A 22,937-nucleotide genomic window follows, 5' to 3' on the forward strand; every position below is an offset into this window, starting at 1 on the left:
GAACTCTATCCCCCCCAAAAAAGCTGATGAGACTGGGGGCCAATTGAAAATTTTAGAACTGAGATTGATAGATTTTTGTTAGGCAAGGGTAGTAAAGGGTACGGTACCAAGGCAGGTAGATGGAATTAAGATACAGATCAGCCTTGATCTAATTGAATGGCGGAACAGGCTCGAGAGGCTGAATGGCCTTCTCCTGTTCCTATGTTTCATGCTAGATTAATGCACGCTCACTGCCAAAAACCTGTTAAAATCTCTGCCAAACTCACCTGTGATGCTGCTGTGGGGAAAATGGCTGAGCAGCACTATAGTACGGGAGAAGGGGAAGAAAAGGGAGAGGAGGAAGGGAAGAGTCATTATCGGGCCACAACTGCTGTTTCCAAACGACATCGATGGAAACCTGGAGCAGGTAACACGGGGGTTGCTGAGCCGGACCAGGGAACAGGATGACCATGAAGAAGACGGAGTGATGTTGTACCCTCTCAAAACTCTTAATGGTCTCAACAACAAAAAAAGTAGCAAGTAGCTGAGTTATGCCGACCAGGAACGTTTCATTCCTGGTCTGTGCGGAGCTAGCGGATCTCAGCTGGGACTGTCGGAGGTGAGCTATAACTGGCTTCAACAACTCTAGGCAAGGCAAGGGGAACAAAATAGACATGGGCTCCTGCTCCTCATTGCTGTCCAGTGGCCCCAGCTGGAAGCGCAACTGTATGCGTGGGGGTTATCCAACGAGGACGGAACTGGGCTTGGCTCTGACGTCCCCTCTCACGGGCAAACTGCTTGCCGTCAACTCACCATGTTGGCTCGCACATGAAGAATGACCACTCGTTTGAGGTACCAAAGGACAAGCTGCCACCCCTCCACATGGAACAGTTTCCACTTTGCTTCCATTTAATTTTTAAAAAAAAATGCAATGTCATTTAACAGCAGTCGAATCACTTCACACACCTGGTTTAACAATTTTATCTTTCACTATTTGCACAAGTTGTTTCCAAGTATGAGCACAAACTGACTCACATCACGCCTGGGTTATAATTAGAGTGCTTATGCTACTGTAAAGCACATTAGTTCAGAATTTGCCGTTGAGTTTTCTTTAAAACTCCATTCTCAGAATGTAGGCGTCACTGGTAAGGCCGGCATTTATTGCCCATCCCTACTTATCGAGGTGGCGGTGGTTGTGGGCCGCCTTCTTGCACCGCTACATTTTTGCTTTGATAAAATGGAGTTGCTTGCTAGGACACTTCAGAGAGCAGTTAAGAGACAACCACGCTGGTGTGGGACTGGAGTCACATATAGGCCAGACTGGGAAAGGACATTAGTGAACCAGTTGGGTTTTTAACGATAATCCAACAGCTTCATGGTCACTGTTCCTTTCTCAGTATGATTCCGGTCAGGAATATATACTTCCTGTTGGGATGTCTTGTTGAAGTTGTACAAGACATTAGTAAGGCCACACTTGGAATACTGTGTACAGTTCTGGTCACCCTATTATAGAAAGGATATTATTAAATTAGAAAGAGTGCAGAAAAGATTTACTAGGATGCTACCGGGACTTGATGGTTTGACTTATAGGGAGAGGCTAGATAGACTGGGACTTTTTTCCCTGGAGAGTAGGAGGTTTAGGGGTGATCTTATAGAAGTCTATAAAATAATGAGGGGCATAGATAAGGTAGATAGTCAAAGTCTTTTCCCAAAGGTAGGGGAGTCTATAACGAGGGGGCATAGATTTAAGGTGAGAGGGGAGAGATACAAAAGGGTCCAGAGGGGCAATTTTTTCACTCAAAGGGTGGTGAGTGTCTGGAACGAGCTGCCAGAGGCAGTAGTAGAGGCGGGTACAATTTTGTCTTTTAAAAAGCATTTGGACAGTTACATGGGTAAGATGGGTATAGAGGGATATGGGCCAAATGCAGGCAATTGGGACTAGCTTAGTGGTATAAACTGGGCGACATGGACATGTTGGGCCGAAGGGCCTGTTTCCATGTTGTAACTTCTATGATTCTTGCAAAGCTTCACAAGCTAATAGGTGGTATTCTCACAAATGTTAGCTTCTGATTAAAATATAGTATGCAATGCTGCGAGTAGGGTTTCAAGTAAAGCGTGACGTGGATTTAAATTTTCACATCAAGAAGACCAGTTGTAGATTTCCTTCATCAAAAGCAAAATACTGCAGATGCTGGAAATCAAATAAAAACAGAAAATGCTGGAGAAGCTCAGCAAGTCAGGCAGCATCTGTGGAGAGAGAAACAGAGTTAATGTTTCAGTTCGAAGACCTTTCGTCAGAACTGGAAGATGTTAAAAGAGTTAAAGTTTTTGAGCAAGTACAGAGCCAGGGAAAGGGGGGGTAGGGAAGGGAAGGTCTGTGATAGGGTGGAGGGCAGGAGTGATTAAATGACAAAAGGGATGCAAAGCAAGGAAGGTGGTAACGGGACAGGTTACGAAACAAAAGATTGATCAGGAGTAGCTGTAAATGGCAGCAGCATAACCATTACCAGCACTAACTGACCGAAAAAAATGGAAGCAGTAGTTATGATCTGAAGTTATTGAAATCAGTGTCGAGTCCAGAAGGTTGTAAAGTGCCTAAACAAAAGATGAGGTGCTGTTCCTCAAGCTTATGTTGAGCTTCATTGGAACAGTGTAAAAGGCCGAGGACAGAGAGGTCAGACAGAGTGGAGGTGTTCAGCAAAGCGATCACCCAGTCTGTGTTTGGTCTCCCCAATGTAGAGACCCCATTCTGTACAGCGGATACAGTATGCTAAATTGAAAGAAGTACAAGTAAATCACTGTTTCACCTGGAAGGAGTGTTTGGGGCCCTCGACAGTGGGAAGGGAGGTAGTGAAGGGGCAGGTGGTGCATTTCCTACGCTCACACGAGACGGTGCCGTGGGTAGGAGAGCGGGTATTGGGGGTGATGGAAGAGTAGACCAGGGAGTAGTCGCGGAGGAAATGCTGAAAAGGGAGGGGAGGGGAAGATGTGTTTGGTGGTGGGATCGCGCTGGAGGTGGTGGAAATGGCGGAGGATGATACGTTGAATGTGGAGGCTGATGGGGTGGAAGGTGAGGACAAGGGGACCCTATCATGGTTCTGGGAGGGAAGGGAAGGGGTGAGGGCAGAAATGCAGGAAATAGGAAGGACACAGTCGAGGCCCTGTCAACTACAGTGGAGGGGAATCCTTGGTTGAGGACAAAGGAAGACATATCGGAAGCACTGGTACGGAAGGTGGCATTGTCAGAACAGATGCGACAGAGATGGAGAAACTGGGAGGAGGGAATAGAGTCCTTACAGGAAGTGGGGTGGGAGCAAGTGTAACTAAGGTAGCTGTGGGAGTCGGTGGGCATATAATAGATATTGGTTGACAGCCTATCCCCAGAAATGGAGATAGAGAAGTCAAGGAAAGGGAAGAGTCAGAGATGGACCATGTGAAGGCGATGTAAGGGTGGAAATTGGAACCAAAGTTGATGAAATTTTCCAGTTCGGAGCGAGAGCAGGAAACGGCACCGATAGTCATCGATGTACTGGAAAAAGAGGGGAGGAGAGGACCTGAGTAGGACTGGAACAAGGAATGTTCCACGTATCCCACAAAAAGGCAGTCATAGCTGAGACACATACGGGTTCCCATAGCAAAACCTTCTCCTTTGACTCCACTCACTTCTTCCAAATAAAAGGTGTCCTGTGTGAGCGCAGAGGATGCAACACCTGCTCCTTCACCTCCTCCCTTCCCACTGTCCAGGGCCCCAAACACTCCTTCCAGGTTAAACAGCGGTTTACATGTACTTCTTTCAATTTAGTTCTTTTCTCCCCTCCCCTCCCTGCCCCCCTTTCCCTGGCTCTGTACTTGCTCAAAAACTTTAACTCTTTTAACATCTTCCAGTTCTGACAAAAGGTCTTTGACGTGAAACGTTAACTCTGTTTCTTTCTCCACAGATGCTGCCTGACTTGCTGAGCTTCTCCAGCATTTTCTGTTTTTATTGTAGGTTTTCTTCTATCTTTCCAAATTTGGGTTATGTCTGAAGAGAGTATGGTGAGCTACAAAATGCTGGTGGTTACAGATCGGTTACTGGTGATGGTGGTGGCAGCAGTTTGAGATGATGAATTAATAAGTATATTGATACGAAAGCACTAAAAAAAAATCAAGACAACGCTGTAACTCTGCTATGCAGATTAAGATTGTACATACTCGAAGCTTGTCATAAGAGCATAAGAAATAGGAGAGGAGTAGGCCCTCGAGCCTGCTCCGCCATTCAATCAGATCATGGCTGATCTTCGACCTCAACTCCACTTTCCTGCTCGATCCCCATATCCCTTGATTCCCCTAGAATCCAAAAATCTATCCATCTCAGCCTTGAATATATTCAATGACTCAACATCCATAGCCTTCTGGGGTAGAGAATTCCAAAGATTCACAACCCTCTGCATGAAGAAATTCATCCTCATCTCAGTCTTGAACGACCGACCCATATCCTGCGATCATGCCCCCTAGTTCTACACTTTCTAGCCAGGGAAACAATCTCTCAGCATCTACCCTGTCAAGCCCCCTCATAATTTTATATGTTTCAATGAGAACACCTCTCATTCTTCTAAACTCGAGAGTATAGGCCCATTCTACGCAACCTCTTGTCATAGGACAACCCTCTCATCCCAGGAATTAATTCAGTGAACCTTTGTTGTACCGCCTCTAAGGCAAGTACATCTTTCCTTAGCTAAGGAGACCAAAACTGTACACAGTACTCCAATGCCCTGTACAACTGTAGTAAGACTTCCTTACTTATGTACTCCAACCCTCCTGCAATAAAGGCTAACATGTCATTTGCCTTCCTAATTGGTTGCCGTTACTGCATACTAACTTTTTGTGTTTCTTGTACGAGGACATCCAAGTTTCTCTTAACACCAACATTTTAATAGTTTCTCAATATTTAAAAAATATTCTGTTTTTCTATTCTTCCTACCAAAGTGAATAACCTCACATTTCCCCACATTATATGCCATCTGCCACCATCTTGGCAACTCACTTAACCTATCTATATCCCTTTGCAGACTCTGTCGTCCTCACTGCTTACTTTCCCACCTAGCTTTGTATCGTCAGCAAACTTGGATACATTACACTCGGTCCCTTCATCTAAGTCATTACTTTTTATTCATCTTTTAAGGTGCCACCTTTTCATGATCTAATTTGACTAACAGCAATGAAAGATAATGGTTTTGGATTGCAGGTCATGTTAGCTCCTTCTCCAATTTTTAATTATTCATTACTTTCCCTTTTGAGTCTTCCAGGTCACACTGCTCCCAGATCCTCCCCAATGCCACTTGGAGATAAGTAGGACTGGCCTTGAGTAACATGCCCTTCTCAATTCCACTTAGGACTCTGTTGGAGAAAAAGGGGGAGGGAGAGGCCTTCAATTATCATCTCCAACAAATGCTTGGCTATGATCAGGAAATAACCACATGGGAATGGGCAGAAGCAAATACCGAAACCAACACCCAATAACACAATGCACCAGGGGAGACAGGACACCATACCACTCTGCTGGTGAAATGGGGTGCAGTTTTTAAATACGACTTTCAAAGGTGGGGTTTACGAGCTGAACGCTCAGGCAGTCGGATGAAGAGGCTGCAGAGTCTGCTCACCTGATTTGGAGTACAGGACCAATACATTGTTTCTTGTCCGTGTGAGTTTCTTCAGCTCTTTTTGGTCGTCGACTTTCTCAATCAGTGGAGATACTTTTGCTGCCATGAGGCACGTGGATAACACCGCCTTGGGGAGAAAGACAGGTAAAATCAGGCAGCCGGAAAGAAATGTCCTCATGTGCAGGGCTACGGGGAAAGGGCGGGGCAGTGGGACTAGCTGGATTGCTCAAGCATAGAGCCGGCGCGGACTCGATGGGCTGGCTCTATGGCCTCCTTCTGTGCTGTAACCTTCTATGATTCTATGAAAGAGGACAATGCCAGCAAGAGTTCCTGTGAGTTCTCATAAATCTTACTTCAGCGGGTTTTCAGATCTTAAGCAGAGAAGTAGATCCTCATCAGTCTCCCGACAATTTCACCTGACTTGACTTTTTTTATTAAAAACTGAGAAACCTAGCTGAAGGGCTAAGCTCCATTGTACAGGAAACCGCTACACTGTTCCAGAGCAGTAAGAGAGAAAATACAAAATATATTGAGATGTAGTGGTTATGCAAAGTTAACTTGGTTTTTAAGTTAACCTGTGGTGCCAGTTTCACTTTGGGGTTTTTAACACTAGATATTCTACTCCGGTTCAGTGTTAGCAGCCACCCCTGTAAGTGGACAATAACAACAACTTGCATTTATATAGTGTCTGTAATGTAGTAAAACGCCCCAAGGTGCTTCACAGCAATTATCAAACAAAATTTGACGCCGAACCACATAAGGAGATATTAGGACAGGTTACCAAAAGCTTGGTCAATGAGGTAGGTATAAGGAGCGACTTAAAGGAGAGAGAGGTAGAGACGGAGAGGTTCAGGGAGGGAATTCCAGAGCTTAGAGTCGAGGCCGCCAATGGTGGAGTGAAGGAAATCGAGAACGCGCAAGAGGCCAGAATTGGAAGAGCGCTGAGATCTCGGAGGGTTGTAGGGCTGGAGGAGTTTACAGAGATAGGGAGGGGCGAGGCCAAGAACGGATTTGAAAACAAGGATGAGAATTCTAAAATCAAGGTATTGCCAGACCGGGAGCCCATGTAGCTCAGCAAGCACAGGGGTGATGGATGAGCGGGACTTGGCGCGAGTTAGGATACGGGCAGCAGAGTACATTACGAACATGCGTGTCGTCACCTGCCCAATATTTAAGTAAACGATAATGAGACCCAGAGGTCGAATAGAGAACCCTTGCGACAGTACTCCAGCTTACTAAAATATGTCATGTGATTGCCTTGTTTTCTGTTGGCAGATGAATATACACTGGATCAGACTGAAGCTCGGTCTATAAACCAACATACAAATTTATTTGGCACTAAGCAGGTAAATGAACAACATTCAGTACAAGCAGTATTGTATTTTCCTCAAATTGTCAAAACAACAATAATGCCCCTGTTGCGCTAACTCGTACACAAATTTGATCCTTGAAACGGGGTTGCTCAATTCATGAGACGCTACCATGGAGCCGCTGATTTAGCTCAGTCTTTCTGCTGGTTTCAGACTGACTGTTGACTTGCACAAATGTAAGGAATCTTACAACACCAGGTTATAGTCCAACTGTTTTATTTAAAAATCACAAGCTTTCGGAGGCTTTCTCCTTCGTCAGGTGAGCGAGTGTGGGATTCCATGGAAGGTTACCGCATTTATATTCAGAGAACAATACCTGGTGATTACAGATAATCTTTCCAACTGCCCGTTGTCAAGGCAATCAAAGTGTTCAGACAGAGTGATGTTACCTACAGGACCACCGAATACACAAACGGCCAGAACACAAAACAGAGAGAGTGAGGGAGAGAAACATCCGAAAGGAAGAGAAAGACAGAGAATGACCCGTTGTGTTAAAAACAGATAACTTTTTTTCGCTGTCGTGTGTCTCGAAGGCCGCCTTGGAGAACGTTCTCCAAGGCGGCCTTCGAGACACACGACAACGCAAAATCGAACAGAAATTGATAGCCAAGTTCCGCACCCATGAGGACGGCCTCAACCGGGATCCAGGGTTCATGTCACGCTACACGTAACCCCACCAGCGAAAAAAAGTTATCTGTTTTTAACACAACGGGTCATTCTCTGTCTTTCTCTTCCTTTCGGATGTACTGAAACAAAAGACATCAGACAATGCCATCTCTCATGATTACATTAGGTTAACCACCATTCACAGCGTAACAGTTACCCAAGGTGTTCATCTTCACAAGCACATTTGCCACTTACAGCAAATTTCAAATACATTGCTCAGGCTGCTCTGTATCAGACAAATGGGTCAAGCTGACCAAATTGAACAGACTGGATGGCTTGATTCATTGATCTTTTAATTATCTGTTAGATGGGCCCCCCTCCAAGGATAACAACAAAGAAACCTCTCAGGCCAAAATCACCCCAATCTGTCTGCCTTGTCTTGACGTGTTAAAATTAGATACGACATGCAGAACAGCAATCAGTGAATTACCTTAACCGTACGTGTGCCGTGTTCAGCAAGAAAGAATCTGATAAATAATCTAACAGACACAAATATTTATTTTTCATGTGTCATCCATGGTGAAATAGCCCTCCAGTAATACTTACCAGAGCAGGAACTCTGGCTGATTTCTGATCGCTCCTTCCTAGCCCAGGAATGCTGAAGTTGATTGTACCACTCCGATTGCTATCAGGTCAGCTCATTCAGCACAGACCAGAGATTAAACCTGGGAGCTCCTTTCACTGGACAGCTCAGTTATACTTTGGGTAGTCATGATGTGGAGATGCCGGTGATGGACTGGGGTTGACAATTGTAAACAATTTTACAACACCAAGTTATAGTCCAGCAATTTTATTTTAAATTCACAAGCTTTCGGAGGCTTCCTCCTTCGTCAGGTGAACGATGTGAAAATGAAAACCTCGAAATGAAATCGCATTTATAATTCACAGAACAATGCTTGGTGAGTACAGACAGTTTTTTCAACTGCCCGTTGCCAAGGCAATCAGTGTGCAGACAGACAGGTGTTACCTGCCAGGTCTCACAGAATATACAGGTCTTTTCTATGTTTCTATCTCTGTGTTCATGTCACGCTACACGTTACCCCACCAGCGAACAAATGTTATCTGTTTTTAATATAACGGGTCAGTTGCTGTCTTTTCTATGTTTCTATCTCTGTTTTTTTTGTTTGTTGTTTTTTTTTGGTGATTTGTATATTCTGAGACCTGGCAGGTAACACCTGTCTGTCTGCACACTGATTGCCTTGGCAACGGGCAGTTGAAAAAACTGTCTGTACTCACCAAGCATTGTTCTGTGAATTATAAATGCGATTTCATTTCGAGGTTTTCATTTTCACATCGTTCACCTGACGAAGGAGGAAGCCTCCGAAAGCTTGTGAATTTAAAATAAAATTGCTGGACTATAACTTGGTGTTGTAAAATTGTTTACAATACTTTGGGTAGTGCACATAATCTAGGCTAATGCTTCAGTGCAGTATTGAGGGAATGCTGCACTGTTACAGGTGCCATCTTTCAGAAGAGACGTTAAACTGAGGCCCCGACTGCCGATTCAGGTAGAGGTCATCACTATTTGAAGAGCAGGGAGCTCTCTCAGTATCCTGGCCAAGATTCATCTCTCAACCACCACCAAAATAGCTTAACTGGTCATTCATCTCATTGCTGTTGTTGGACCTTACTGCACGCAAATTGATTCAATGTTTGCCTACAAAGCAATAGTGATGGCTTTTCAAAATTCATTAATTGGTGACGTGCTTTGCAATGTCCCAAGAAAATGAAAGGCACTGTATAAATGCAAGTTTTCTTCCTTTCGTAGCTGCGATAAAGAGACAAGAAAAATTATAATGGAGAGCAAGCGAGTTGGATGCACCTTTCAGACTGATTTCCCCAATTGAAAAAAAACTAGATTTCTTTTTCTCTTTTTAAACCAATTACGATAAATATAAGTAATAAATTCAAGATAAAAAAATCATTTTCACACCGACAAGTTCTGTAGTTACATCCTGCAGTGAATAACCCATTAGCCAAAAATAAATTAATTTGCTTGTCAAAAATTCAAAAGGAATTTTCAGCTGGACAACGTAGATTGGCGTAAAAACATTAAGATATGCAAGATGGATCTTAAAAAATGTATTCAGTTAACAGGTGCTTGGAGCATAAGATACAGTTAGAGAATAGAAAACCAGTATAAAAACATTTTACAACATTTTAGAAAATCCACCCAATAAAACTGCAGCAATAAAACAATCAGATTTAGAATAAATCCCAGACTGAAGACGTGCTGTTTTAGCCCTAAATTTCCGTAATGTTAAATTCAGGACTGTGGAACACAAACCTAAAACTATGTTTTATTTCTGTTCACTTAAGCCTGCTGAGCCACTTATTGAACTAGAACAGCTGGATGTGCAATGTACAAAACAGTCTGTCTCAACCTTGGTTCATTATTGCTTCTCATTTGTTATTTTTGCACTCTATTTTGCATATTCTCCACAAATAGAAACCAATATTTATAACCAAAAGGGAATGATAAAACAAAGACGACTGATCTGGCCAATCAGGAGAGTTGTGATAAATTGCAAAAATATACATCGGCGAGCACAGAAAGATAGAATAAAACTATGTGAAACCGAAACTGCCTCCACAATCAGCTAAATTTCTGCACCGTAATTGATTTTTAAATTAAAATTCTTGCACGCTGCACAGATAGCAAATATCAAGCTGAGCCACGCAGACCAAGAAAGACCCAGGTTTGATCCCCGATCTGTGCTAACTTAGCTGACAGGCATGCAATAGAGATGCTACTATCAGCTTCAGCACTCCTAGTTTAGGATGGATGGGGGAAGAATCATAGAATCTTACAGCACAGAAGGAGGCCATTCAGCCCATCGTGCCTGTGCTGGCTCTTTGAAAGAACTATCCAATTAGTCCCACTCCCCCGCTCTTTCCCCAGGGTCCTACAATTTTCTCACCTTCAAGTATTTATCCAATTTCCTTTTAAAAGTTATTAAATCTGTTTCCACCAGCATTTCAGGCAGTGCATTCCAGATTATAAAAAAATTCTCCTCATCTCACCTCTGGTTCTTTTGCCAATGACTATAAATCTGTGCCTTCTGGTTATCTTCTGCTTGTTCTGGACTCCCCCACCAGAGGAAACAGTTTCTCCGTATTTATTCTATCATCGTCGCTGGGTCAAAATCCTGGAACTCCCTACCTAACAGCACTGTGGGAGAACCTTCACCACCCGGACTGCAGCGGTTCAAGGTGGCGGCTCACCACCACCTTCTCAAGGGTAATTAGGGATGGGCAATAAATGCTGGCCTTGCCAGCGACGCCCACATCCCATGAACGAGTAAAAAAAGACACCTTCTTGATTATGTACATCTCTATTAAATTTTCCCTTACAATCCCAGATTCTCTAGTAAAGTCCCTTATCCCTGGTACCATTCTAGTAAAAAAAAAAGAGAAGGGTAAATATTCACCAACATTCTTGCTACTGATTGCTATCCTGTGACTCCTGTTGGAAAGGCTTTCAACTGCAGAAAACATTGCATCTATCCCAATCTGCTTTCACCCAGGTGTACCTTCCAGCTGAGCTCACTGAATCGTGACCAAAAATGGCAAAACTCTGACCAATTCCTCTGCACTACAGCCCAGGGACATTAAACTTAACTCCACAACCATTATCAATGTCAGCTCCACAACACTAAAAGTGTCAGCTTGGATCAGTTGGTAGCACGGTCACCTCTGAGTCTGAAGGTTGAGTCCAAACCCAGTACAGAAATGAGCCCATACACAGCTACAGGAGCACTGCATTGTTGCAGGTGCTACCTTTTGAGTGAGCAGTTAGGAAGGAACGTAGGCACAGTAGGCCATCCAGTCCCACAAGCCTGTTCCGTCATTCAACTAGATCACGGTTGATCTGTGTCTTAACTCCATTTATCCGCCTTGGTTCTATAACCGTTAATACCCTTGTCTGACAAAAAATCTATCAATCGCAGTTTTGAAGTTTTCAATTGACCCTCAGCCTCAACAGCTTTTTGGGGGAGAGAGTTCCAGATTTCCACTACCCTTCGTGTGAAGAAGTGCTTCCTGACATCACTCCTAAACGGCCGAGCTCTAATTTTAAGATTATGTACCTTTGTTCGGGATTCCCTCACCCGGAGGAAATAGTTTTTCCTCTATCTAGCCTATTATCTCCTTTAATCATCTTAAACATCTCAAATTATATCACCCCTTAATTTTCTATACTCGAGAGAATACAAGCAAAATCTATGCAACCTGTCCTCATAACTTAACCCTTTTAACCCCGGTATCATTCTGATGGATTCCTTGCTGTAACCATTCTATGATTCTGTACGTTACACCCGCTCCAAGGCCAATATATCCTTCCTGAGGTGCACTGTCCAGAAATGAATGCAGTACTCCAGATGGGGTCTAACCAGTTAAACTGAGGAACTGCAGGCCTGTTCGGGTAGATGCAACAGATCCTATAGCATTAGCTGAAGGAAAGCATGGCGTTCTCCCAGTGTCCTGGCCAATCTTCCTCCTTCAACCAACACCACCAAAAAGATTATCTTGCCATTCATCTCATTTGTAGCACATTGCTGTGTGTAAATCAGCTGTCATGACTGCCTATAAAACAGTGGCTGCACTTCCAAAAGTAATTTAATGGTTGCGAAGCATTTTGGAACATTCTGAGGATACGATAAGGTGCTATATAAATGCAAGATCTCTCTTCCAGCTGAGATCAGCTAACTTGGCACAAATGGGGAACTGTACTTGGAACGACACTACCCTGTAAAGTTCCGAGACTTCTCTTTGTACGTGAGGAGATTTAAGACGGCCATTGTTGGGACCTTCCTGGTCTGCATGGCTCAGTATCACACTAAACAGTGCATGTAACAACTTAGCCAAAGAAGCCAAAGCTTATTTTCTGTAATGTATCAGCAAACTTGCAGATTTTCCTTTTCTCACAAAGAACCTTTTGTTATGTTGGCTGCTTCAAAATGCTCTTTTCTCCCAGAAACACCAGAGAGAATCTAAGCAAGGCTGGTTGTCACATTGGCAAAATGAAGACTGGATGCTTGGGAGATTGGCTGGTCCTAGACCTGATCAGCATAATTTTGCATAAGTGGTTGGCACTCTAACTAGCCAAACAGTGGATTTTACTAGTGAGCTGGCATTACAGTCAACCACATATTGTATACAAAGCAGCTATTCTTTTATTTAAAAGCAAAATACTGCGGGTGCTGGAAATCTGAAATAAAAACAGAAAATGCTGGACATACTCAGCAAGTCAGGTAGCATCTGTGGAGAAAGAAAGAGTTAACGGTTCAGGTCGATGATCTTTCGTCAGAACCTCTTTTATTTATATAGCCCCAAACAGGCTAAAGTTCTTTAATTTCAACTAAGTTGTGTATGTTAAATCCCAAAACAGTTTGAACACTATTTTTTAAAATATAAAAATGTGTTTCTAGCTGTTTACTGTTGACATCCCAATTGCAAATGCATTTGAGAACAAAAAAGGGGAAATTTAAATGCTAACAAATCTTTTAAAATTCAGTCTCGGGATGTAGGTGTTGCTGGCAATCTATTGCCCATCCCTAGTTGCCCTGGATACAACTGAGTGGGCTTGCTAGGCTACTTCAGAGGGCAGTTAAGAGTTAGTTACATTGGTACGGGACTGGAGTCACATATAGTCCAAACTGGGTAATGATGGCCAGTTTCCTTCTCTAAAGGACCAGTTTTTATGACAATCTGACATTTTCATGGTCATTTTTACTGATACCATTTTTTTTGAACACAATTCATATTCTATAATTGTCATGATGAGATTTGAACTCGTGATCTCTGGATTATTAAATCCAGGACTCTGGATTACTAGTCCAGTAACACAACCATTACATTACCGACCTTGCACTTTACAAAACAATCCATGCAATATGCAATTTAATCAATAAAACTAACATTTTCATGGAGGCATTTGCTAGATTCTTTTAGACAGGCTTCCTTTCTCAATACGGTTCCAGCCAGGAATATACAGTCTTACACAGCATCACAAGCTTAAAAACTGTATTCTCACAAAATGTATTTACTGATTAAAATATAGTACTCATAGGCGCATGGGAACACCACCACTTGCACGTTCCCCTCCAAGTCACACACCATCCTGGCTTGGGAATATATCGCCGTTCCCTCATCATCGCTGGGTCAAAATCCTGGAACTCCCTACCTAACAGCACTGTGGGAAAACCTTCACCATATGGACTGCAGCGGTTCAAGAAGGCGGCTCACCATCACCTTCACAAGGGCAAGTAGCGATGGGCAATAAATGCTGGCCTTGCCAGTGGCGCCCAATCCCATAAATGAATAAAAAAACTCAATGCTGAGAGTAGGATTTCAATACAACAACAACTTGTGTTTATATAACGCCTTTAACATAGTAAAACGTCCCAAGGCACTTCACAGGAGCGATTATCAAACAAAATTTGACACCGAGCCACATAAGGAGATATTAGGACAGGTGACCAAAGGCTTGGTCAAAGAGGTAGGTTTTAAGGACCATATTAAACGAGAAGAGAGAGGTAGAGTGGCGAAGAGGTTTAGAGAGGGAATTCCACAGCTTCAGGCCTAGGCAGCTGAAGGCACGATGCCAATGGAGGAGCGGTTAAAATCGGGGATGCGCAAGAATCATAGAATCTTAGAACGGTTACAGCACGGAGGGAGGCCATTCGGCCATCAAGTCCGTGCTGGATCTCTGCAAGAGCAATCCAGCTAGTCCCACTCCCCGCCCTTTCCCCGTAAGCCTGCAAATTTTTTCCCTTCAAGTTCTTATCCAGTTCCCTTTTGAAAGCCATGATTGAATCTGCCTCCACCACCCCTTCAGGCAGTGCATTCCAGATCATAACCACTTGCTGTGTAAAAAAGTGTTTCCTCATGTCGCCTTTGGTTCTTTTGCCAATCACCTTAAATCTATTTCCTCTGGTTCTTGACCCTTCTGCCAATGGGAACAGTTTCTCTCTATCTATTCTGTCTAGACCCTTCATGATTTTGAACCCTTCTATCAAATCTCCTCTCAACCTTCTCTGCTCTAAGGAGAACAACCCCAGCTTCTCCAGTCTATCCTTGTAACTAAAGTCCCTCATCCCTGGAATCCTTCTAGAGCCCAGAAGTGGAGGAGCACATAGATCTCGGAAGGTTGTAGGGCTGGGTGAGGTTAAAGAGTGGGAAAGGTGAGGCCATGGAGGGATTTGAAAATAAGGATGAGAATTTTATAATCATGGCGTTCCTGGACCGGGAGCCAATGTAGGTCAGTGAGTACAGGGGTGACGGGTGCACGGGACTTGGTGCCAGTTAGGATACGGGGCAGCAGAGTTTTGGATGAGCTCAAGTTTACCGAGGGTGAAAGTTGGGAGGCCAGCCAGGAGAGCATTGGAATAGTCAAGTCTAAAGGTAACAGAGACATGGATGAGGGTTTCAGCAGCAGATGAGCTGAGGCAGGGGTGGAGATGGGCGATGTCACGGAGGTGGAAGTAGGTGGTCTCGGCGATGGAGTGGATATGTGGTCAGAAGCTCATCTCAGGGTTAAACAAAAAAACACGCCAGCTAATTTATTTTATTAAAAATAAACTCACTAATCGGGATAAGTGGGGCTACGGATCCTTTTGAGAGGAGAAATAAAAACAGAAAATGCTGGAAACAACCTGCAGGTCAGGCATCACCTGCAGAGGGAGGAAGAGTAGGATTAACATTTCAGGTCAATGATCTTTGGTCAGCATTTTTTTTTGTTTTATTTCAGATAAAACAACAACTTGCATTTATATAGCACCTTTAACATAGTAAAACATCCCAAGGCGCTTCACAGGAGTGTAAATAAACAAAATTTGACACCGAGCCACATAAGGAGGTATTAGGACAGGTGACCAACAGCTTGGTCGAAGAGGTAGGTTTTAAGGAGTGCCCTAAAGGAGGAGAGAGCGGTAGAGAGACGGAGAGGCTTAGGGAGGGAATTGTAGACCTTAGGGCCGAGGCAGCTGAAGGCACGGCTGCCAATGGCAGGATGATTAAAATCAAGGATGTGTAAGAGGCAAGAATTGGAGGAGCGCAGAGATCTCGGAGGGTTGTAGGGCTGGAGGAGGTTACAGAGAGAGGGAGGGGCAAAGCCATGGAGGGATTTGAAAACAAGGATGAAAATTTTAAAAATTGAGATTTCCAAAGATGAGATTTCTAACATCAGCTTTTGTGTTTTATTGCTGGACGATTAGTCGTAGACCTGAAACGTTAACTCTGTTTCTCTCTCCACAGTTACTGCCTGCCCTGCTGAGTGTTTCCAGCATTTTCTGTTTTTATTTCAGACTGCCAGCATCTGCAGGATTTTTGTTCAAATCTTTTTGATTCCTTTTGAGAGGAGGTCCAATCAGACACACAGATGAGCTTGTGGACAGTGGAGATGTATCGCATTTCATACAGTATCATGTCCCCCATTCCTTATCTGCCTCTCACAGTGGGCATCGAACAAGTGACACAGATTATCTGAGGTAGCAGCAACAACCATGCAAAGATCAGAGCAGGATTTTTTTTTAATTAAAAAAAAAGCAGAAATACGAACAATTTCCTACAAGCCAATTGATTGCACAGGGAGGCGATAGATTAAAACATTTATTTTCAAAAAAATCCTTTTTATAAAAAAATTGACTTAAGGCATTTATACAAACATTTGCTTTGGGAAAACAGATCACAAAATCAGTTGACTTCAAGCGATAGAACCGCTAGGATTTATTTAAATAAATATACAAAAAAAAAAGACACGCAAAAATGTTTAAAAAAATTAAACACAAAAAAAATGCAGAAAATCAAGATGCAAAAAAAATTAATAAATGCAAAAAACAATTGAGGCTGATACTTTTAGTTGTAAGGATAAAGCTGCAAGTCGCAGCTTTGGGGAGGAAATGATTTGCATTTTAATAATAATTAAAAGCACAAAGGAGGATGTGAAAAGTGCAGGAAAAGTTTGGTTGCCAGGGAACAGCTGACGGTTGCCCGCTGACCGGTCGCCAACCGTCTCCCCCTCCCTCCCCCTCACACAACCGCAATAAATCACTTCATCCCTCCCCCCTCTTCCTTTTGGTTTTATAATAAACGAAAAGCCGGCCGCGGTGAGGTGGGGGGGTGGGGTGGGGGGAGGAGACGCGACCAACTCACCATTAACAAGAAATGAACGGTTTGGAAAGTGCCAGCGCTCCAAGCCCTGTGCTGGCTGTGCGGCGCCATGTTGCCACGGTGTTCTGTTTAGGCATGCGCAGTCCCGCCTGAGGAGGGAGGGGGGGGGGGGAGGGGGGAGTGGGAGGAATAAGGGAAGCGCAACGCACCTCGGGAGTTGTAGTCGCCGCCGACTTGCTCGTCCGCACGCAGCGCGTGCGTGGAGGGCTCGGACTACAAATCCCGTCACGCTTCGCGTCCCGAGAAGGCGCATGCGTGGTCTCAGTCTCTCGGTCAATCCAAGGATGCCGACCCAGATAGTCTATCCGAACAGGAGGAGAGAGGGGGGGGGGGGGGAGCAGATTTCCTGAACGTCGCTAGAAATCAAAAAAAAGTTGGGTAAACAAAATTAAGCATGAGGATTATTCTTGGCAGGGTGGATTATTAAAGATCTTTACGAATCAGTGTTTTTTTCCCACAAGAAATATTAAATATGGATTTATATTTTGTTGCCTTTTAACAATGCCCCCCCCCCCTTGGCGGATGGTAATGACGATGTCCCTGTAAGTGGTTCAGGCTGCCCTGTGGGAATATGATTTCGGTGAGAAAGCCGTCACTTTGCAGATTAGTGCTTGTGGATACTGTAACCACCGCGGGCTGGAGAATCACTTCTTAAATATAGCCGGGATTAAAGAGAGAGACAGAAGGAGGGAAAACGCTTTTTAAAAATTTTTTATTGGACAACCATTTTTATGGTGAGCATGAACAACTTTTGGGAAATCTTGTTTTTGCAACTTTTTGTTTAAAAAAAAAAGTTTTGGGAAAGTTTTAGAAACTTTTATTGTAACTTTCAATTGGCGCATATTAAACTTCAAGACAAAAATAGCACACGACCTCTGATCAAACTAGCTCGCGTTTCCTACAGATAGATCGCATTCTGTCTGAATTTTTTTTAAAAAAGGAGCGTCTATATTAACATAATAGATGCAGATATCTTTTGGGAAAAGGGGATATCTGCACGAAATAGCTTCGCTGTGTGTGTATTTCAACATTTGTAGGTCTGCAGTTGAGGCATCAAAGTTTTTTTTTTCCTGTTGGATTGTCTGCAACATTCGAGTCTGAAGGTTTGTGTTGGTGTTAAACCAACCTCAGCATGTGTTTGTGGCTTTTTAAATCGATGCTGTTATTTTGTTTTTTAAAAAAAATTAAAAGCCCGCGTTGCTTATGCTGTAAGGTTTTCGCAGTGTTGTGATTGAGTTGGTGCAGCAGTCTCGGATGAAGTGGGCTGGAGATAGTAGCATAGTATCCAAATCCCCTTTCCACGCACGCTCTGTTCAAATAACCCATTGAAAGTTGTAATATTTGCTGGAAAGCGAAGATGGGGGGTGGGCGGGTTGGGGAGCGGAAAGCAAGATTGAGACAGAAAAACAAAAGCATATTGCTATAAGCAGCCGGTGAGATCAGAAAATCACACCAGATAATGAATTGGATTTTTTTTTTAAGAAGTGAATACGTTTGAAAATGTTTTAAGGCTTTTGGAGAAGTGTTATGATTGTAAAATCTGGTGGATTGCAGATGTTTTCGAGTGCAGCAGCCTTAATGCTGATGTGAGGCGTTTTTTGCCCCCCCCCCCCCCCCGAGCAGCTGAAAGTTCCTAGCTGGGAGTAAGCTCTTTTTTTTGTTGTTTTCTGTAGGGGGTCCCGGGGAGGCAGTGACTGGCTGGCTGGATTCTCTCTGTCTAATCGCTGTTATTGTGTTTGGGGGGGGTGGGGGGGTTGGGGTCTCATTTTCAGGTCACGTTTCGCTTGACTATCTAATGCTAAGCGATGCGCAGAATGAGATTTCCTAAGCATTTAACGCCGTGCATCGTTTTCACTACGTGGAAATGCGTCTCCACTTTATATCGGGAGTCTGTAGGCAATTTTAAAAAACTTTATCCCCGCAAAGGGGACGCTCCCAGATGTTTTAACGGAGGAGCCGAGCCTGTGGTTTTGTAGTTGCTGAGCTCGGACCAGTGATGGGTGGACCTGTTGTCGAGTCCAGTTGGTGATCTTGGCGCGCTCTCCCATTCTACCTGTGTACCTTGTACCTCCTGCAATAAAAGTGCCAGCGCTGTAGCAATCCAGATGTCGTTCTGCCCCCCCCCCCCAAAAAAAAAAATCCAGCTTTAAAATGAGTAATCTTGTATAATAATTCAAAGTTTAATGACATGCATCATAATTGATTGGTTGACCCCTTTCAAGGCCAAATGTGAGTCGGAACTTGGCTGTATTACCAAGCAGATCGATGCATGATTGCTTTATCTCTCTCTCTCTACATATACATATGTGTATAAATAATCGGCTTGTACTGCTGCTGAATTATCAGATCCCCTGCGGGTGGGTGTCCTTTTTTTGATGATGGGGTAAAGTGATGGGAGAGGGGCTGTTGCTTCCTTTATTTGATGCCGTGATCCGCATGCAGCAGACTGGGGATGGCGGGGGTGGGGGGGGCTTTGCATTTCCCCACGAGTGCTAACTTCTGTCAGAAGTGGCTGGGAGAGAGTTAAGTGTCCGTGTTTGTTTTCCTCCTCAAGGATTAGCCAGTTTAATTTGTCCATGACCTGGAGATCTCCACTGGAGATTTGATTTGCCTTGGGCGGAGGAGGAGGAGGAGGAGGAGGAAGGGTTGCCTTATGTCACTCAACAAGGTAACTTTAAAATATATAAGCAAGGCAGGGATTAACTCCCCGACTTACAACACTGTGGGAGCATTTTAAAGACTTGTTTGTGTTGTAAATCTTGCTCCAGTATTCGGAAACTGCTTCCTGCAGTAGTACATTTGCAGAGAAATATACTGCACGTGTCAGCTTGGCTCAGTGATAGCGCTCTCTCGCCTCCTGACTCTGAAGGTTGTGAGTTCCAGGGATTTAAGCACATATTCTAGACTGACACTTCAGTGTGGTACTGAGGGAGTACTGCATTACCTTTCGGATGGGATGTTAAGGCTGTTCAGGTACATATAAAAGATCCCACGACACTATTCAAACAGCAGGGAGTCTTCTCGGTGTCCTGGCCAGCATTTACCCTCGATAAGCCGAATGGCCTCTTTCTGTGTTGTATGATTCCATGAATGATTTCATTGTTTGCTGTGGGACCTTGTTTTGCCCAAATTGTCTGCTGTATTTGCAAATGTAACAACAGTGACTACACTTCAAAAATAATCCATTGGTTGTGAGGTGCTTTGGGGCATCCTGAGGATGTGAAAGAGTTAATAATAGTTAATTCTTTTTTTTTCTTTAACTGTGATAGCTTGGGTCAGTTTACATATTCTGGGTGATTTGGTCGAGAGAGGCTTTTACTGCATTGTCCTTCCTAGGGTTAAGTTTCATATTGGTGTCATTTCACACTGGTGTTGTTCCTGAAAGGGAGAACATGATTAGACGTTCATATAATTATCAAGTAAATCCTTGTCCTGACCTTCACATTCTGACTTTTGTCTGGTTATGTTGAAACATGTTTTGTGGGGGAGGGGGAAATCACTCGTGTTCTGTTTCTACAGAGATATCCTACCTGGAGAAAACCCCATTATGGGTTAAACTGAATTTCAAAGAGCCTCAAACACATTTTGTACGATATCTTCAAATCCACATTTATTATATATATTTGCAGCTGAATTGCTTCAAAGTGGCAAGCATAGACCACAGTAAATAATACCAGCCTATCATACATCAGAGTAAAAATTCCCGCCGTCTGCCTTTGGTGCAGACCTGGGGTGTGAAGTCAAAGATTCAAATCAGCCTGGTATAAATGTTTTTCTTTCTCTCTCTCTCTCTCTCTCGTTAGCCATGGCTCAGTGGTAGCACTCTTGCCTCTGAGCCAGAAGGTCAGGGGCTCAGGTCCCACTCCAGAGACTTGAGTACAATAAATCTAGCCTGGCACTCCAAGTGCAGTACTGAGGGAGTGCTGCACTGTCGGAGGTGCTGCCTTCCAGATGAAATGTTAAAACCGATGCACTGTCTGCCCTCTCAGGTGGACTTAATAAGATCCCACGGCACTATTTCAAAGAAGAGCAGGGGAGTTCTCCCCAGTGTCCTGGCCAATATTTATCCCTCAAACAACATCACTAAAAAACAATTATCTGGTCGTCATCACATTGCAATTTGCGGGACCTTGCAGTGTGCAAATTGGCTGCTGCATTCCTACATTACAACAGTGACTACAGTTCGAAAGTACTTCATTGGGTGTTAAGCGCTTTGGGACATCCTGAGGTCGTAAATCCTAGAATTATAAAGGCGCTATAGAAATGCAAGTCTTTTTTCTCGTGATCTGAGTAGTTTTGGTGAATTACATGGAAGCATATTGAACAAAGTCTTACTTTCTTTGGGTCAAGTGTGATAAATGCAGACCTTTTAGCATTGACTTCCAAATTGGTTGAGTTAGCAATTCTGTGAGGTAGAAACAACAGTAGTGGGCAGCATTACTGCTGTAAGCTTAATTGATTTTACTTGTGCACTTATTAAACTTTTCCATTTATAATGTACTGTTGGAAGTTTCCACGAAATCATAAATAACGTGTTTATATGGGTGAAAGTGCTGGGACACAGATAATTAGCATTTTATAACTGAACATTCATCTCTCATTAAAGGGGGATTGTCAACATTGTAAATTGTCTCATATAACCCTGTTGTTTTGCTTGCACCTGGAGGACACAATGATATCAGTGGCACAATTATATAATTGCACTGCAAATGAGTGTATTTTTAAATTCAGGCATGTATGATACAGCTCAGATCCCATTTTGTATAAACTGCCGACATTTACATTCGAATATGTTTTTTTTTAATTTTAAAAAAGGAAGGCCAGTTATTTCCTGGTCTTTTTTTTCTAACCTTGAGAAAGCCTGACCTCTTCCCAAGAAGCTGCCAGGCCGCAGAAATTTCCAACAGCTACAATAATTAGTAACTCATTGGCCTTCATACGTGCCTTTAGATCATTGTGAGCTGTAGCCAGATTAAAGGGACAGGCCAGGTTAGTGGCTGAACATCACAATGTTCTTCAGACTATCCCTGATGTGCATTGCCACGGGAGATCATCTGGGATCGTGTTTTTAAAAACTCCAGTGCCTGTGACATGGCACGATTGGTCTGTGCCGGCCAAACCGATCACCAGCAAGACTGAAAAACAGAAAACTGCATTGCAAGAGTTTGCACTGAGTTGGGTGTCACATGCGTTGCAGCTTGAACGTAACCCTGGTGTGTGCCTTAGAGTTTTTGTAGGACATTGGAAGTTGGAGGCTCGTCTGTGAAACCCTCCAGCACCAAGGTAATCTGCTGCACCTTTTAGTAGCTCGTCGGTATTTTTATGGGTTCTAGGTCACTTTTTAATATTTTAAAAAAAATCTTTTATAATATTTCTTCCAATCATGGGTGACTTTTTAAACATTTTATTTTAGGTGGCGTAATGTGTTGGTACAAACCTTATGAATTAAGAGCAGGAGTAGGCCATTTGGCCCCTCTAGCCTGCTCTGCCATTTGATAAGATCACGGCTGATCTGATTGCGACCTCAACCCTACTTTCCCGTCTACCTACTGTAACCTTTGATTCCCTTGTTAATCAGGAATCTATCTAACTCAGCGTTAAAAATATTCAATGACCCTGCCTCCACCGCTCTCTGGGGAAGGGAGTACCACAGACTCATGACCCTTTTGGGAGAAAAACTTTCTCCTCATCTCCGTCTTAAATGGGAGACCCCTTATTTTTAAACTGTGGCCCCTAGTTCTAGTCTCTCCCTCAAGGGGAAACATCCTCTCAGCATCTACCCCTTCTAGTCCCCTCAGGATCTTATGTTTCAATAAGATCACCTCTCATTCTTCTAAACTCCAGTGTATACAGGCCCAACCTGTCCAACCTTTCCTCACAAGATAACCCCCTCATCCCAGGAATCAGTCGAGTGAACCTTCTCTGAAACGCCTCCAAAGCAATCATGTCCTTTCTTAAATAAGGAGACCAAAACTGCACACAGTATTCTAGATGTGGTCTCACCAATGCCCCTGTACAACAATGGTGTAATAATGTGATGTGACATCCAGGGATATCTCATGGCTTTGGCCCACACTGACAATCCTCCCACTTCCCTATCCCCGTAACACAT

The 22,937-nt window shown here is 43.5% G+C and overlaps 2 protein-coding genes across 7 annotated transcripts in view; one reads left to right on the forward strand and one right to left on the reverse strand.

Moving 5' to 3' along the window:
* The window catches only part of pdia5 (protein disulfide isomerase family A, member 5), a 108,820-nt gene extending 91,927 nt beyond the window's left edge, over window positions 1-16,893 (reverse strand). For both annotated transcript variants that reach the window (XM_067987073.1, XM_067987072.1), the window contains exons 1-2: window positions 16,808-16,893; window positions 5,619-5,745 (exon numbers count right to left, since the gene is read on the reverse strand). In XM_067987073.1, the coding sequence (XP_067843174.1) occupies window positions 5,619-5,745; window positions 16,808-16,876 (196 nt within the window). In that variant the 5' untranslated portion in view covers window positions 16,877-16,893. The remainder of the gene's footprint in view (window positions 1-5,618; window positions 5,746-16,807) is intronic.
* Window positions 16,894-17,414: 521 nt separating this feature from the next.
* sema5ba (sema domain, seven thrombospondin repeats (type 1 and type 1-like), transmembrane domain (TM) and short cytoplasmic domain, (semaphorin) 5Ba) overlaps window positions 17,415-22,937 on the forward strand; it is a 300,621-nt gene continuing 295,098 nt past the window's right edge. For 3 of the 5 annotated variants that reach the window (XM_067987078.1, XM_067987075.1, XM_067987080.1), the window contains exon 1: window positions 17,415-17,559. The gene's annotated coding sequence lies outside the window, so the exon portion shown is untranslated. Of the gene's footprint in view, window positions 17,560-19,474; window positions 19,494-21,917; window positions 22,109-22,937 lie in introns of those variants that run through there. The other 2 variants (XM_067987077.1, XM_067987076.1) reach the window with 2 other exon arrangements.

This window comes from Heptranchias perlo, chromosome 7 (assembly GCF_035084215.1).
Source record: "Heptranchias perlo isolate sHepPer1 chromosome 7, sHepPer1.hap1, whole genome shotgun sequence".
In the NCBI taxonomy this organism is placed as follows: Eukaryota; Metazoa; Chordata; class Chondrichthyes; order Hexanchiformes; family Hexanchidae; genus Heptranchias; species Heptranchias perlo.